General features: G+C 41.5%; 1 protein-coding gene across 1 annotated transcript in view; it reads left to right on the forward strand.

Moving 5' to 3' along the window:
* The first annotated feature begins 2,113 nt into the window (after window positions 1-2,113).
* Window positions 2,114-14,069, forward strand: part of TRPC5 (transient receptor potential cation channel subfamily C member 5) — a 61,472-nt gene continuing 49,516 nt past the window's right edge. Inside the window, exon 1 of the mRNA XM_042825202.1 lies at window positions 2,114-2,491. Within this exon, the coding sequence (XP_042681136.1) occupies window positions 2,114-2,491 (378 nt within the window). The remainder of the gene's footprint in view (window positions 2,492-14,069) is intronic.

Here is a 14,069-nt window from a genome sequence, read left to right on the forward strand (position 1 = left end):
AGACCCACGCCTTGCGCCTGCGGTTGGGAGCCACCTCCTGGCTCATGGCTGCAGCTGCCCTGGCGCTGTGGGGCTCCAAGGATGGATTCGGAGCCCCAAGGATGGATTTGCTGGAGGCTGCCTCTTGCGGAGCAGTCGGCAGCCTCTGCGCCTCCACTCGCAAGACTCCTGTCTCACGCACTGGCCAAGTCTCAGTGTCTCGTGCTCCCTCAGGAAGACGCTCACACCTCGAGAGTCGCCAGCAAGACTCAAGGCAGGCTGGGCCCGCTGGGTATTTATAGGCACCCGGCCCATTGTGAGCTCAAGGGCTGACTGTGACTCTGCGATGCCGTTGCCAAGGGCGCGCATAGGGGGAGCTTTGCTGTTGGCTTGTTGTGGCGTTGCTATTGTTGGCATTTGCCTGCCCGAGTCCAGCCAAGGACTTTCTGTGGGACATTTTCACAAGCGGTGACAAATAAACGATTGGTTGAAGCAACCGATGGAATGGATTTGGTGTTGCCATTGATCAGTGCCGTAGCTGTGACCGTGCTGGTGTTTGATAGCCGTGCTAGCAAAGCAAATGCTATCCTGGGTATTTTTCACCAAGAAGGGAAGGGAAGGGCCAGAGCTTAGCTAATCATCTATCTATATATATCTATCTATAATCATCATTTTCAGTAGTTTGTATGTAGATCTTAAGTGTGCCATCAAATTGAAGCACATCTGCATAGAGCTGTAATTCCTGAAACGCAACAAACAAAAACTTTCCTCACGCTTGTAAGGAACCACGACACTGGAAGAGCACATTTTTTTGGTATGCCAAACTTGTTACAAATCTGTGGCTCACCAGGAAACTCGCAGATGTAACTGTGCTGTGTGCTGCAGCCACCCACTGTGCTGCAGTGTCAGCTGGGCTGGAGCTCAGATCCACCCACTTCCTCTGCACCAGGCCCATAACTCTGGAGCTGAAGGCAAAATGCAAATAGGCTGTGCTGAACATGGTTGCCTTCTGGCAAGCAGAGGGATGGCGAAAGTAGAACCCCCAGCATCTCATTCCTTGTTCAACTTCTGAACCACAAGGTCGTGCTTTTCATTACCTCTTTCCCCTGGAAAGAGAAATAAAATGGAATAAAAATCAGGCTAATTTTTACAGAAACAGGGGAAAGGAAATGGAAAAGATCATCCAAATAGTTGAATTAGTTACAGCTGCCTAAACCTCTGGTCCTGATTTGGTGTGGTTTGTTGATGCTAAACAGAGGTAGATTACCATAGTTTTGTTGTTTTTTTTTTTTTTTTTTTGGTGTGTGTGTGAGAGAGAGTGAATGCCTTCCCTGTGACTTCTAGGCTTTCTGAGCCATGGAGCAATCATTCCTTCACCTTGCTGCACTCTTTCCAGGGCAGGATTTACTACTTCTTACTTTTCTAGACTACAAGCAACATCACTGCTCCTGGAATACGAGGTGGGGACTTTCTCCATCAACCTATCTAGATTGTATTTATAAATGTAGAGTGAGAAATTATGTTAAAAAAAAACATGCATAGTTCAAAAAAAAAACTCTGTGACCTAGTCAAAAAGTAAACGTTATGGAAAAATGAAAACTATTTCAAGAGATTGAAAAAGAGAAGAAGTGAAAATAATCAGAAGAAATCTTGTTGCTGTAAATAAGGGATGTAAGTCAGCAGCTCTTATCACTTGTGGTTTCAATTTTGAGAACCTGGCTCAATGAAAAGTAGGAGAGAAGAACAGTAAGCAATGAAAAAAAGAACAAAGATGAGAAATCTACCAAATTAAGGTGATAGATAATCCATAAACAAGATCACTCCTTTTCAGAATGAAAAGAAACCGATGAAATAATGTTCCATGCCTTATTTAAACTGCCAGGTGTCTGTCATTGTCTTCTGAGCTGTAGTGGAACCTTAATTTTTTCAGGTAGCCCCTTAATGTGGGATTGGTCATGGAGCATTGCAGTCATTTTGTTGAAAATGAAACACCTTAAAAAGTGATCAGAAGCTTTTACTGCAACAGACCTTTGTAAATTTGCCCCCCATAATGAGAAGACAAGGGTTGCTTGTCTGTTTTTATCACTTATGTGTACTTATTTTTCCCCCACAGGTTGTCTGGTCACTATGAACAATGGCCCAGCTATACTACAAAAAGGTAAACTATTCACCATACAGAGATCGGATCCCACTGCAGATTGTGCGAGCAGAGGCAGAGCTCTCAGTGGAAGAGAAGGCCTACCTCAGTGCTGTGGAGAAGGGGGACTATGCCAGTGTGAAACATGCCTTACAAGAGGCAGAGATCTACTACAACATCAACATTAACTGTATGGATCCTCTTGGTCGCAGTGCCCTTCTAATAGCCATAGAGAATGAAAATCTGGAGATCATGGAGTTACTTCTGAGCCACTGCGTGTATGTGGGAGATGCTCTGCTGTATGCAATACGGAAAGAGGTGGTGGGAGCTGTGGAGCTGCTGCTGAATTACAGGAAGCCAAGTGGTGAAAAACAGGTTGGTCAGGTGTTTCAGTTCAGACTTAAGCTGTTACTTTAATAAAATCTTGTGTTAGGAAAGAGATTCTCCACAGTGAAGGTGCTGTTCAAGAGTCATAAAACGAACTCCTTAATGTGCATTCATTGCTTTAAATGCCCAGAGCGAATGAGGTACTTTGATAACTTTCTTGTCTGAGCAAACGTGCTCAGCCTGACTTAACTCGACATTTTCAATTTCACTCAGTGTTCTTCTTAGTCTTACAGTGTTTGTGGACATAGGGATTTCTAGGCTGATTTATAGACACACACTTTGTAAAGGAACTTGGAGCTGTCTGAAATTATATTACAATCTATAAATATGAAGTACTGCCATGCTCTCGCACTGGTATTAATAAGTGGAATTGCTTTTTGTAAGTAAATCCTGAAAACATATAAGCTTATAAATAATAGTAACCAAGGAAGCAGTCTGCTAGCTTTCAGTACTTAGCTGTAGTACAGACATGTATCTTGGTCTCCATCTCTGGGGAATCTAGTTCAGTAATGCAGAGGCAGTACATAACATTGCAGCATGAGCTGAGGTGCTGTATATCTGAACAATGAACAGCTATTTCTTGTAGGAAAGATCATTAGTTACAAAGCCACCACTAAGGCATATAGGAATCTTTGTGAAAAAACACAAAGTACAAATCTTACCATTTTAAGTGTCATGTACCACACTGTCCCTAGCTTTTTTCATCTGTGCTTAACACTGCCAATAACTGTGATAGTTTATATGCATTACTGACCACTGTCAATTTTTACAAGCTCAGTGCTTTGAAAGGAACTTTCAGAACTGATGGTCCTGATTTCTCAAATCCTCTTTTGAGATCTACTTGGATGCAGCCCTTTGTGTGTGAAGGAAGAAAAAGATTACTGTCGCTTAGCCGTAAGAATTTCTTCAATGGGTGGGCCTTGGTACATAGTTTTTAAATAGCAGTTTTACGTAGCCAAAGCAAAAAAGGAAACACTGAAGGCTAACCCTGACCACACTGAAGAGTACTCAGCTTAGTAGTTAGAAACATCAACTTGCAGCGTGCTATAGCAATGTGATGTAAGTCCTAAAGAGATGGAGAATCTCTTCTACTAGACCTAAACATGGAAACATTAGTCTATAGGCTTTAAAGTGTCAAAATGTAAGTAGCAAGACATGAGCCACAGATGAAGAATGAGCCCTTTTTTTTTAATCAATCTTCTAGAAAGTTTGATCATCCTGTGCCCCAATGTAGCAGAAAGTAAAATAGAAGGATAGATCATGTTACTAAATGTTTTCCAAGGTAGCATGAGGCACTGTGAATAATTGTTGCAGACTAATGACAAGTTTCTCTTAAAATATCATGAAAAGCAAGAGATGGGATTCTTGTGGCTTTCTGTCAGATTTCTTGAACACCACAACTTCTGTCCAATCAAGTTCAAAGCCTTGGTGGCATAACTTGATGGGAACAGACGCCCATGAAATAAGATGGCTTTATTGCATCTCATCTCCAGCATCTCTCTGTCCGTGACGCGTTTCATAGTAGGCCTGTGTCTTTTTTTTTTTTTCTATTTTTACCAGTGTGAAGCTTTCGTTCTCTAGCTAGTTTTATATCTGCTGCAAAGTTTACAACTTGAAGGGGAATATGTGTGGGAGAAGAGATGCAGAGCCAGTTTCAGCTTTATTTACAAGGTTAGTTGCAAGACCAGATTTCATTGGTACAATTTTCAGCTGGTGCTGGCTTGATGCATGATCCTGTGTGGAAATCAGAATTTACTTCTCCAGCTTATGGTTCATGGTCTTCTGTGGACTGCAGGAAATGCTGTCAGCAGAAGGCTGCAGGACTGACCTTTCACTTTTCCAGTTTCACTGATAGTCCATGCAATGATGGTAATTAAAATTTATTTCATGTACAGTTAATACTACAACAATTGTAAAGAAGTACTTAGTTAAGCAAAGGTGGGATGCACTGGTGAGCTTGTCAAATCACAAAACTAATATATGAGAGCTTTTAGAATGTGACTTCCTAAGGCTAATTTGAGACTAGTATCAGCGCACATTCAGTAATTATCTTTGTTGGACCCTTTCTCAGAAAGTCCTTTGGGAATCCCAAATCTAATTACTTTCACAGAAAGCACCTGTTAAATCAGATTAGCACAACATTTCCTAATCAATTACTCATATCTTTAAAAAACATACAGAAACCTGCTTTTTTTGGTTGAGTAAATACCAAAATTCATATATCTTGGAATAGTTTCTGCTTGGATGAGGAATTTGTAAGATAGTAAAATAATTAATATTGGTACTTGGTACTTTGATAACTTTCTTGTCTGAGCAAACATGCTTGTATATAAGGTGTAAGTTAATCTGTTCATGAAACCTACGTAAGGTTGAGTTTTCCTGAACAAACCTGTGAAGGCAGCTCCTTGGCTGAGGCGTAGCAGCCTGTGCCCATTTGGGGCTGGCTCTTTGTCTCTGTTGTACACCAGGCAGAAGTGAAAAGGACGCATCTTCTGACTGTGCTCCTAAATGCAAAATGCACCTCCTCCTTCATCTAACAGAGCCTGGGGCTTACCAAAACCTCCTAGCTCCCATTTTCTTATTTTCTACTTCTGAGAGGTTGTTTTTTGCCTCCATACCAAAATCTTGTTTCTTGAACTGTCAGGCATGAGGAGCTGCTCTTTTTTGTGCTTGTTCATGTCAGCTCAGTTAATTATTCTTTGCATCTCCAAGGCAGCTGAGCAGCACAATCCATTTTACAGGCATTTATTTTGCCCGTTCCCACAACCTTATCCTTGTATTGCAACCCCAACTGAAAATGTCACAGGTTGCATTATGCCAGCCTCTTGTGGGGCTACAAATAGCAAAAGATCTAGATATCTAGATAACAAAAGATGCACCCAAACACAGCACAAGGGGTAGAAAACACTGTGTTCCCATTCAGACTTAACCTCAAAGCTTGGCTCACCAACTACAGAGCCTGCAAAAGGTGATGTGTCCTGGGCACTGCAGACCTGGCTCTCCATCTGCCTGAGGGGAAGAGCTCTGCTTTCTCTTGTGTGATGACCTTCCCAGGGAACAGAAGTCAGAAAATCTTCTTATATTTGAAGTGACCTTTGTTGTGTTCCTTGTGTAGGAGACTCTGGGTCTTGTTCATGATGTAAGGGACAGTTAGAAACAGCTAAGAAGACCATGCAACAGAGATGTTCACATCCTGTTTTTGAAGGACTGCAAGCAGTCATTTCGCAAACCTTTGCTATGCTGCTGTTTAAGCACCATTTACTGAAAATACTGTGACAGTGGCAGGGGTAAGTCATAGCCAGTAACTATAACAACAGAAATCTCCTGCACTGCAGCCGTTTGCGTAAGGGGTGTCTTGGGAGGGGAAGAAGTGACTTTGTTTACATGTAGAGTGTGTGAGAGGCAGGAGCACAAATCAGCCCTTCTCTAAACACCTCTACAAAGCACAAGATAAATGAGCGTGCTGAACAGTGATGTGTTCAGGTAGATATATTTTCTTTTAGAACGTTTCTCCTCAAATCTGTTCTGCCTGGTCCTGACATCTTAGTGCATGTTTTTGTGTAATGTTTTTAGAGTCTCTTGAAAAAGCTGGGGAGAAAACTTCTCTAGTTACAGTCAGAACAGCTCTGTGGCTAATGAAATTACTGATGTTGGGAAAGATGCTGTCACCTCTGGTAGATAAGAGCTGTTATGGTTCAAGTATCTATTCTTGCTGTCACAGGAAAACCATGCAGACATGCTCACATATGCCACTGGATTTGGAGTTAATAGGGAATATGAAGTGACTTCTTTCATTTTTGAAATGAATACTGCTGTAGGAGTGAGGGAATATATATGTACATGAAGCCTCGTGAAAAAAATTCTCCTTCCCAGTAAAATCTTCTGTCTCCCCATCTGTTTGATTTTCAAGTTTGGTGTGTTGTTTTTGTGCTGGAAGTCATATTAGAAATTTTTTTGGCCATTCAAATGTCAGTACACTGGATTGTGGTTTCAGCCAGGCTGTGGTCTGCACCTAAACAGCTCTAAGGAGGAAGAGGAAATATAAGGCTGAAAATTCACATTTTCCCATGCATTTAAATCATATTCAATTTATCATTAATAATAGTTTTATTTCTGCAATTTTTGAATCCCGCTGAAATCGGTGCAGAGTTTCTTTTTTACTTCAGATGAAGTCTTAGGAACATTCAGGAATTTTCTAAAGCTTCCTGTGTGAATTCTGCAACATGGCCCTGGCTCCCTGTTAAACATGCATCACGGCTCACAGGGCAGCTCGCTCAGCTTGCACAGATCTCACATTGTTTCTTGCCTTGTTACAGTGGGTATTTGCAGTGCAATGGGCACAATCTGTGCTGACTGCTGAGCCACTTCTGTTCTTTAAGAAGCAGTAATCAGCTGTCTGAATGACTCCATGTGCATGGTGTGGCCATAAGCACCTTTATTGGTAGCTGTTTTCTTCACAACAATCAGAGCTGACATCAAATGTTTACATAAGGAAGATACTAGCATCTCTCTGGTATCTGCCAAAATTAGCAATTTGCTCATGGCAGATGGTTTCGAATTAATCTGGTTCACAGATGGGACTACAAATGCAATTCCTCAATAATGAGAATAAAAAGAAAAGGGACCTCAGTATTTATGACCATGATTCAATTTGTAACGACCGTCCAAAGGCCTTATGAGTCAACAGAATTTCAACAGCTACCTATCTCTATGTCTTTCAGAAGAAGAATCTTAACAAGAAACTAGCCCTGGATACCATTGTAGAGGGGAAACTAGAGAATAAGAGGCAAGTTTTGAAGTTTTAGTTGCTAATCCTCAGATACTTGCTGATATAAGGTTGATACACTTGATAGTATTTTCAAACTTAAAATTTGACATCAAAAATCCCCTTTTAGATGAATTAATGAGTGAAAATCTGTTGCAATCAGTGTAAATATAATGGATCAGCAGCTACGAAGAAACTGTCCTCTTGTGAACCAGAAATTAAATGGTGCATTAAACCACTTTGTTCTTGTCCATATCCAGTAACTTTCTGATATAGTGTGGTTTAACTGAGTTTTCTTACTCATATAGGGTTCTTCTTCCTCTATGCACAGTCCAGTGCAAAGTTGAATCCTTCCTACCAACAGCCCATGGTGTAGGATGTCTAAGCTCCCTGCTAGCACTGTCAGACCTGTGCAGTCACTGACAAGAGTTCTTACGTCGAAGGAAGCAGATCAGTTGTCAGTTATGTAGGAGTTAAATTCTGCAGAGAATCAGAGAAGGGTTTTAGAAGTTGCTGATATTCCTTATGGCTTGCCTGAGTGGTTACTGTGGATCTGTGTTACCTGCAGGCAAAGTACACGGAGGTGCCTGTGGTAGGACCAGAGGACCTAGGATTTGTGGCCATGAGAAATATTACCTCATTTCCTGCAGTTAAAAGGTCGGTTTCCTTGATACTTATTATGGTTAAAGGCAAAGAAGAGACTTGTGGATGGACTTCCTGTCTAAAATTGCTAAGCCTTATAGAACTCACTCTTTACCCATGAGCTGAGGATGGATGCAGGTAGAGGATTCTTCCTACAGACTAGCTGGAGATGATGTCTTGTTTGGTAGTGCTAACATATTCTGCATGTACACTCCTTTTCTGGGGCATCATGGATAAGGCATGTGCCAGCAAATACAGGGTGTTACAGAGGCATGGGGTACAGCAGAGGAATCAAAACGAGGCCAGAATGCCCCTCTGCAGTGTTGGTCAGTACATACAAGCAGCATTTATGTTCTTCCATGATTTTACAGGAACAGCTAATTTAGGGAGGCTGAAGTGCTGGGTTCCTGAAACCCAGAAGTTTGTATCAGGAAAGTGCATAGGCTTGACCTGATCTGACAGTGCTCCACAGCAAAAACTCAGTAACAAAGAAGGTAAGAGGCAAGGTGATATGACTCAGTACAGATACTGTGCCCTTTGGTATGACTCAGACCAGCTGTTTCCATGTTAATGGGAGGTGCAGAAAGGGGAATGCTGAACCTGGGTGGATGTGCTTGCAGCCAGAGGAGGTAATGAAAAACTGAAGCAAAAGAGAAAAACTAGCCTTGGGTTCTCAGTATGAAAATATTTGAAATGCACTATAAGGAAGAAAGATTGTCTGAAAATGGAAAACTAGCTGTTACTGCTCCAAAGCTAATGGCTCTGCCAGCATCCAGGCTTTTCATTATTTTTATTGATGCAGTAATAATTCACAGCTATAGTTAACATGCCTTTGACATCAGCGGCTGCCTCCAAAATGAATTCCGTCTAATTAAACTAAACAGAGAAATCAAAGATCGCTTCAATTAATGATTATATCTAACTGGGAATCTCTTTTCTCCCTCCCCAGTGCCTTCCTCCCAGAATAATCTTAAATCTATGAGAAGGTGCAAGGCAAAAACAGTATAACTCAGTGCCTTATCACAGAACTAATGAGCAGCATCAGAACAGAGGCTTGCAGGCTGTGGTGCCAGCAGCAAATAAGTCTGGCTCCTTTGCCAGGGTCAACACCAGGTCTGTTATTAGCTCCTAGGGGGGCTGGTGGGGTTAGTCCAAGAACTGCATCGCAGCACACACAGCCATGTTGTACTTGTCATCTAGTGTATAGACAGCTGGGAGAGTCAGGGAAGTGCTGTTATATGAGGTGCTTCCCGGGCAGTTTTCTTTATTCATTTATGGGTGTGATCTCAGTACTTGCCTGCTTCAGCTGCTAACAGCACAGCTCATAAAAGCAGAAATGCAGTGCAATGAACTGGCTACTGGTGGTCTGAAATCCTGCAAGTAGAGAGTGTTCTATGCACTAACGTGTGTGTTTTCAGTTGGGAGTGATATCAGTGTATGGATGGACTGCCTGGAGCAAAGTATTTGTAGGGAAAAATAGTCCTGTTTGGATTGATAGATAAGCCTTTGGTCTCTCTATAGATGTGCTGATTAAGGTGTTAAATTTTGGGGAAAAAAAAAATTGTTTACCCACTTAGCATCCAAGAATGCATCTTGTTTACTCACTACCCTTTGCTCCTGGGTCCTGATTACGGCATTAGCTGCTCCCTTGCATCAGTACTTCAACGTCACAGAGCACATTTTTGCCTCTGGTCTGCATGACTTCTGGCACCCAGAAAGGGCATTTGAAATGACTATCCGGACTTCACCGACCTGAATGTGCTGGGGAGTCTGCCTGCTGCTAGAGTGGTAACACATTGTCAGGGGGAAGCTGGTTTGTGTGGGGAAAGAGAACTGAAATTACAGGTTCCCCTGTAGCAGATGTCTACGATTTATCAAGAACTGCAGAACTGTTTAGTAGGAGCCCCCTAACCCCAATTAGGCTGTTGAATGTAGCTGTGCTTGTGTGTGCAAGTTAGAACAGCATCTTTATGTCTTGTTCATCCCTGTGATGATCTGGGATATAGCAGTGATGATCAGGCTGTTATGAGCCTTTTGGTGGCAATGAGAGTGGGGGAAATCAAAAAGGCATCAACTGTGAACAAAAGTATTCTGTCTGGTCAACCCTGTGTTGTTACATTGAGGGAACCCAGCACATCTGAGTTCTCTGCTCCATCATTGCCTTGGAAAAGCACACGGGAACCACTCTAGGCCTGCAAGAGGCTCATAGTCACATGCACTGTTGGTATGTCACTTGTGGAGTGAGGACCTGTGTGCTCCACTTAGAGATTCTTAAGGCAGACATACAAGCTAGAGCTGGCCTCTACAGCAGGAGGGGTATATCATCTGCTTGGTGTTTTCATCTACTTTGCAGTAGGAGTAACAAAGGCTGTCACTGCCAAAGTAGTAGTACAGGAGGATTGCAACCACACAGACTTCAGTCTTGTGTGGGACCATGCCACCTCTCCAGGTTGTCACTTCTTTGCTAGCACAAATGCTGGGAGCTTTTCAGAATTAGCAGTCTTCTTGGTTAGTAAAAAACAGATGGCAAAAAGCATGACCTAAAAGTCAAAATGGAGGGAAACAGCCACCTGCTTTGTGAGCATCAAGATGTCTTTTGTGCAGCATCACGTAGCACAGGCTGCCACCAGATGCACTCATTCTGCTTTGTGATGTTGTCTTACAATGAAATCTGATTTTTTTAAAATTATTTTTTAAAGTTATATGATTCAGTAGCAACATAACCCTCCACCCCCATTTCCCAGCCCTGTTAGCAACATATTACCTCACCTGAACTCCCTGAAACCTCTCTCATCCACACAGTAATAAATTACGTGAAATGGTGACATTTTATGTACGAAGGTGATATGAAAGGCTACAGCTGGCATGATTATTGGACTATTCTAGCACATCTTGTCCTTGTTACCACTAAGTCAGAAAAGAAGAATACAGAGATCAGATAAAATTGATTAAAAAGTTGGACAACTCTTCCCTCTCAGGAAAAATATCTAGAAAATGTTTGAAAGATGGTCATAATAAAACAGAGAAGACTTTGAAAGCAGAGCCTGCAAATTTTGAGCTAACTCTGGACTGTATTTAAGCACGTTTGAGGTCAGGCGAGAATTTATACATAAAATTTTTTTTTCAAGTCTGTAAGAGACAGTGACATTCAAGGCCTTTAATGTAGTTGAGAAATTACCAGGACTGGATTAAGCAAGCTCTGTAACAAAACTAACTTCCAGACATAAAAACAAAATTAAAAATCGTCAAGGTCTTTTTTATTTAAAAAAAAAAAAAAAAACCAGCCCCACAAAACAAAGCCCAACAAAACAGCAGCTCCTGCCACAGAGCAACTGTTCAAATGGCAATGAAAAGTAGTGAAAAATGAGTAAACAGGTTTATGGTTTCAAATGGGGAAAAAACTGCTTCAGGCATACGATCCAGTCTGCCTATCTGAACGTAAGGAGGGAATTCAGTTTACTTCTGGAAGCAATACTAGATTTGTAGCCAACTTGGTGTCACAGGATCTCAGGAAACAAATTAGCAAGTGGCCAGGAATTCCTGCATTTTGGTGAGGCCAGGGATAGATCCATAGCAAACATTTCAGTTATGCCACGTTTTCTATAGCATCTTAAATAAGGTCCAGACTTGTAATATTCCAGAATTTTTGTACCTTGTTGGTTTTTTTAATTGGGCAAGTATTGTTATTCAGCAAGCCCCAAGCCATGAAAGCATATGAGAAAACCAAGATTTATTTGATGGTTGGTCATATGAGAGATAACGTGACAAAATGGATAATGAACAGTCAAGTTCTCCACCACTCTTAAACTGCTGAAAAAAGTCACAGCCAGAAGAGGCTGCAGTTGCTCATGGCACACCACCATCTGGTCTTCCGCCTCTGAACAAGAGCAAAATCGGGTCTTAAGACGCAGCTACTCTTCCTACTGGATTCAGCACTTCATTAGAGAAAGACAGGAATCTGGATCTCAAGATCTTAATTTAAATACAAGAGATTCAAGTACAAACCGTCTGACTCTTGTTAAAGCATCCCTGTGATCTGGAGAATAAACTACATTGGCTGCACTCTTAGTTTTAATCATCAACCTCCTCATTTTGTTTCCCCCACTTGCATGAGAAAGGGGCAGTGCTTTGGAGAAGAAAGTGCACTCGCAGGAATGAGTTGCCTCAGGCCATTTAAATGCATTTTTGCAAAATCCTTTCATTCTAAAGGCTTCTCTCTGGGTTCCTTTTTTAATCCACAGAAGAAGAGAAAATTATGTAGCATGAGCCATAAGAGTGGTGACATCTTTTGACAATCTCTGGCTGCGCTGCATTCCCTGAACGCATGGCTGAACGCAGGCTCAGATGCAGCTCTGCCACAGTCACATGCACTGGGCTTTGGCTTAGCTCTGATAACCAATCTCATGGGTCTGTCTCAGCTTTTTTAGCACAAAAGCAAGAAGCTGAATTAAAACTTCTGATTAATGTATTTTGCATTTGTTTATTGGTTGCAATGAAGAAAGTTTGGTTATGTAAGAATCACAAGCCTAATTTTTTGCATTATTTCAGTAACAATGTGTTATGTCTAGTAATTTTAAATTCAGTGAAACATATTTTAATGTTAACATACCTCATCTAGTAACCTTATCTTAGTGTTTAGCTTGCTACAAGGTGCCGAGACTATTTGACTTAATGTCCATACAAGTTACTAAGCACATTTCGAATCAAAAGGACACCTTTTCTTCAACTGGGCATCCTGGGACAGCTTTTTTGAAATTGCCAAAATACATCAACGGTAGCAGAGCTTGTCCAAAAATATGTCTGCATGAAGCAGTCTTTACGCCAGAGATAAGAACTTACTCATAACCAATACAAAACCCCTTAAAGTACATTACTTCATTATCAGTTTGTGCTGCTCAATATATTTCATTAATGAAATGATATTCAGTGAATTGCTATTTAGCTAAAAAAGACAACACCCTTTTAAATATAGAAACTGCCATCATTCTCAGTGATAAAAGATGTCTCCCAATGAATGCCTGATGAAGATATTCAGTTATTGAAATCAACATTACTGTACCACCTAAAATGCATGCCTGGGTTTTTAGAAGTGTGCAGCATTTTCCCCTGAGCCCCACAGTTGCCCATGGTGTTCTGTCCATGAAACAGTTTGTTTCTGGGCTTAAGCAAGGAGCAAGCTGAGAATGGTCGCACCACCACAATAGACATTTTTCCACAACACTTTTGCTGGTAACATGGCTGATCTGCAGTCTAGCAACACTGTCACTCATTCTCTATTTATAGAGCTGTGTCTCAAAGTGCCACATGACTGCGATTCTGAACAAAATAGTCACTGCTAAAGCTCCTTCTGACCACTGAGCCTCGTGCTGAATTGACGTAGTACAAAATCTTTCTAGAATGACAGCAATTGTCGTACAGTGCTACAATGCTCATGGATGGTGTATGCACTTCCCCCATAGGGCTGCATACAGAAAAATAAACTGCAAATAGGTAATCTTTGCTCAAAAAACTAACCAAGCTTCCGTTTCTGCTTGCATTGCATTTAAATCTTCCATGAAGTTGTTTGACTTTGTTTTGCTTAATAAAGCATTGTTTTGACACTTAGAGAAACATCTATAATCAGAGCCCAATCAAAAGGTTATCCTAGCTGAAAATAATGTTGACCAGTATATTTACATTTTGTTGTGGTTATACTCACCGTTTGTTACAGTGGCCCAGGTATGGTGCTAGTTTACAGAACTGAGATAGCCTGAGAATGTGTCAACTCCATCTGTAACAAGTACAAGTAGTAGCACTCCTAATGAACATTTTCAGTGCATCTCAAAACAAGATGCGTATTTAAGCAGCCTCTGACCCAAGAAGCTTGCTGACAGATGAACAGAGCTGGGAGTGAAGGGGTTTGTGCTTAGGCTTTGCTGCATGGTCTGTTCAGTTCAGGCCTGGAGCACTAAGGGTTTTACCTGGGGAAACAGCAGTTTTAAGCACTGCAGTCCGGGTGAGCACTGTGGAGCCCTGTACATGGAGGAGACTTGGTAGTAGGGTTACCAGGCTGTAATTAGGAGGACTGTCAGTACAAAGAGGCTGAAGACAAACAGAAAGTCATTCTCGAATAGTAGACAGAACCAGGCTCCTTCATCAAAGCTGAATATTGTTAACCTG

This window comes from Centrocercus urophasianus, unplaced genomic scaffold (assembly GCF_019232065.1).
Source record: "Centrocercus urophasianus isolate 14NV4802_14NV808 unplaced genomic scaffold, USGS_Curo_1.0 seq_24, whole genome shotgun sequence".
Classification (NCBI taxonomy): domain Eukaryota; kingdom Metazoa; phylum Chordata; class Aves; order Galliformes; family Phasianidae; genus Centrocercus; species Centrocercus urophasianus.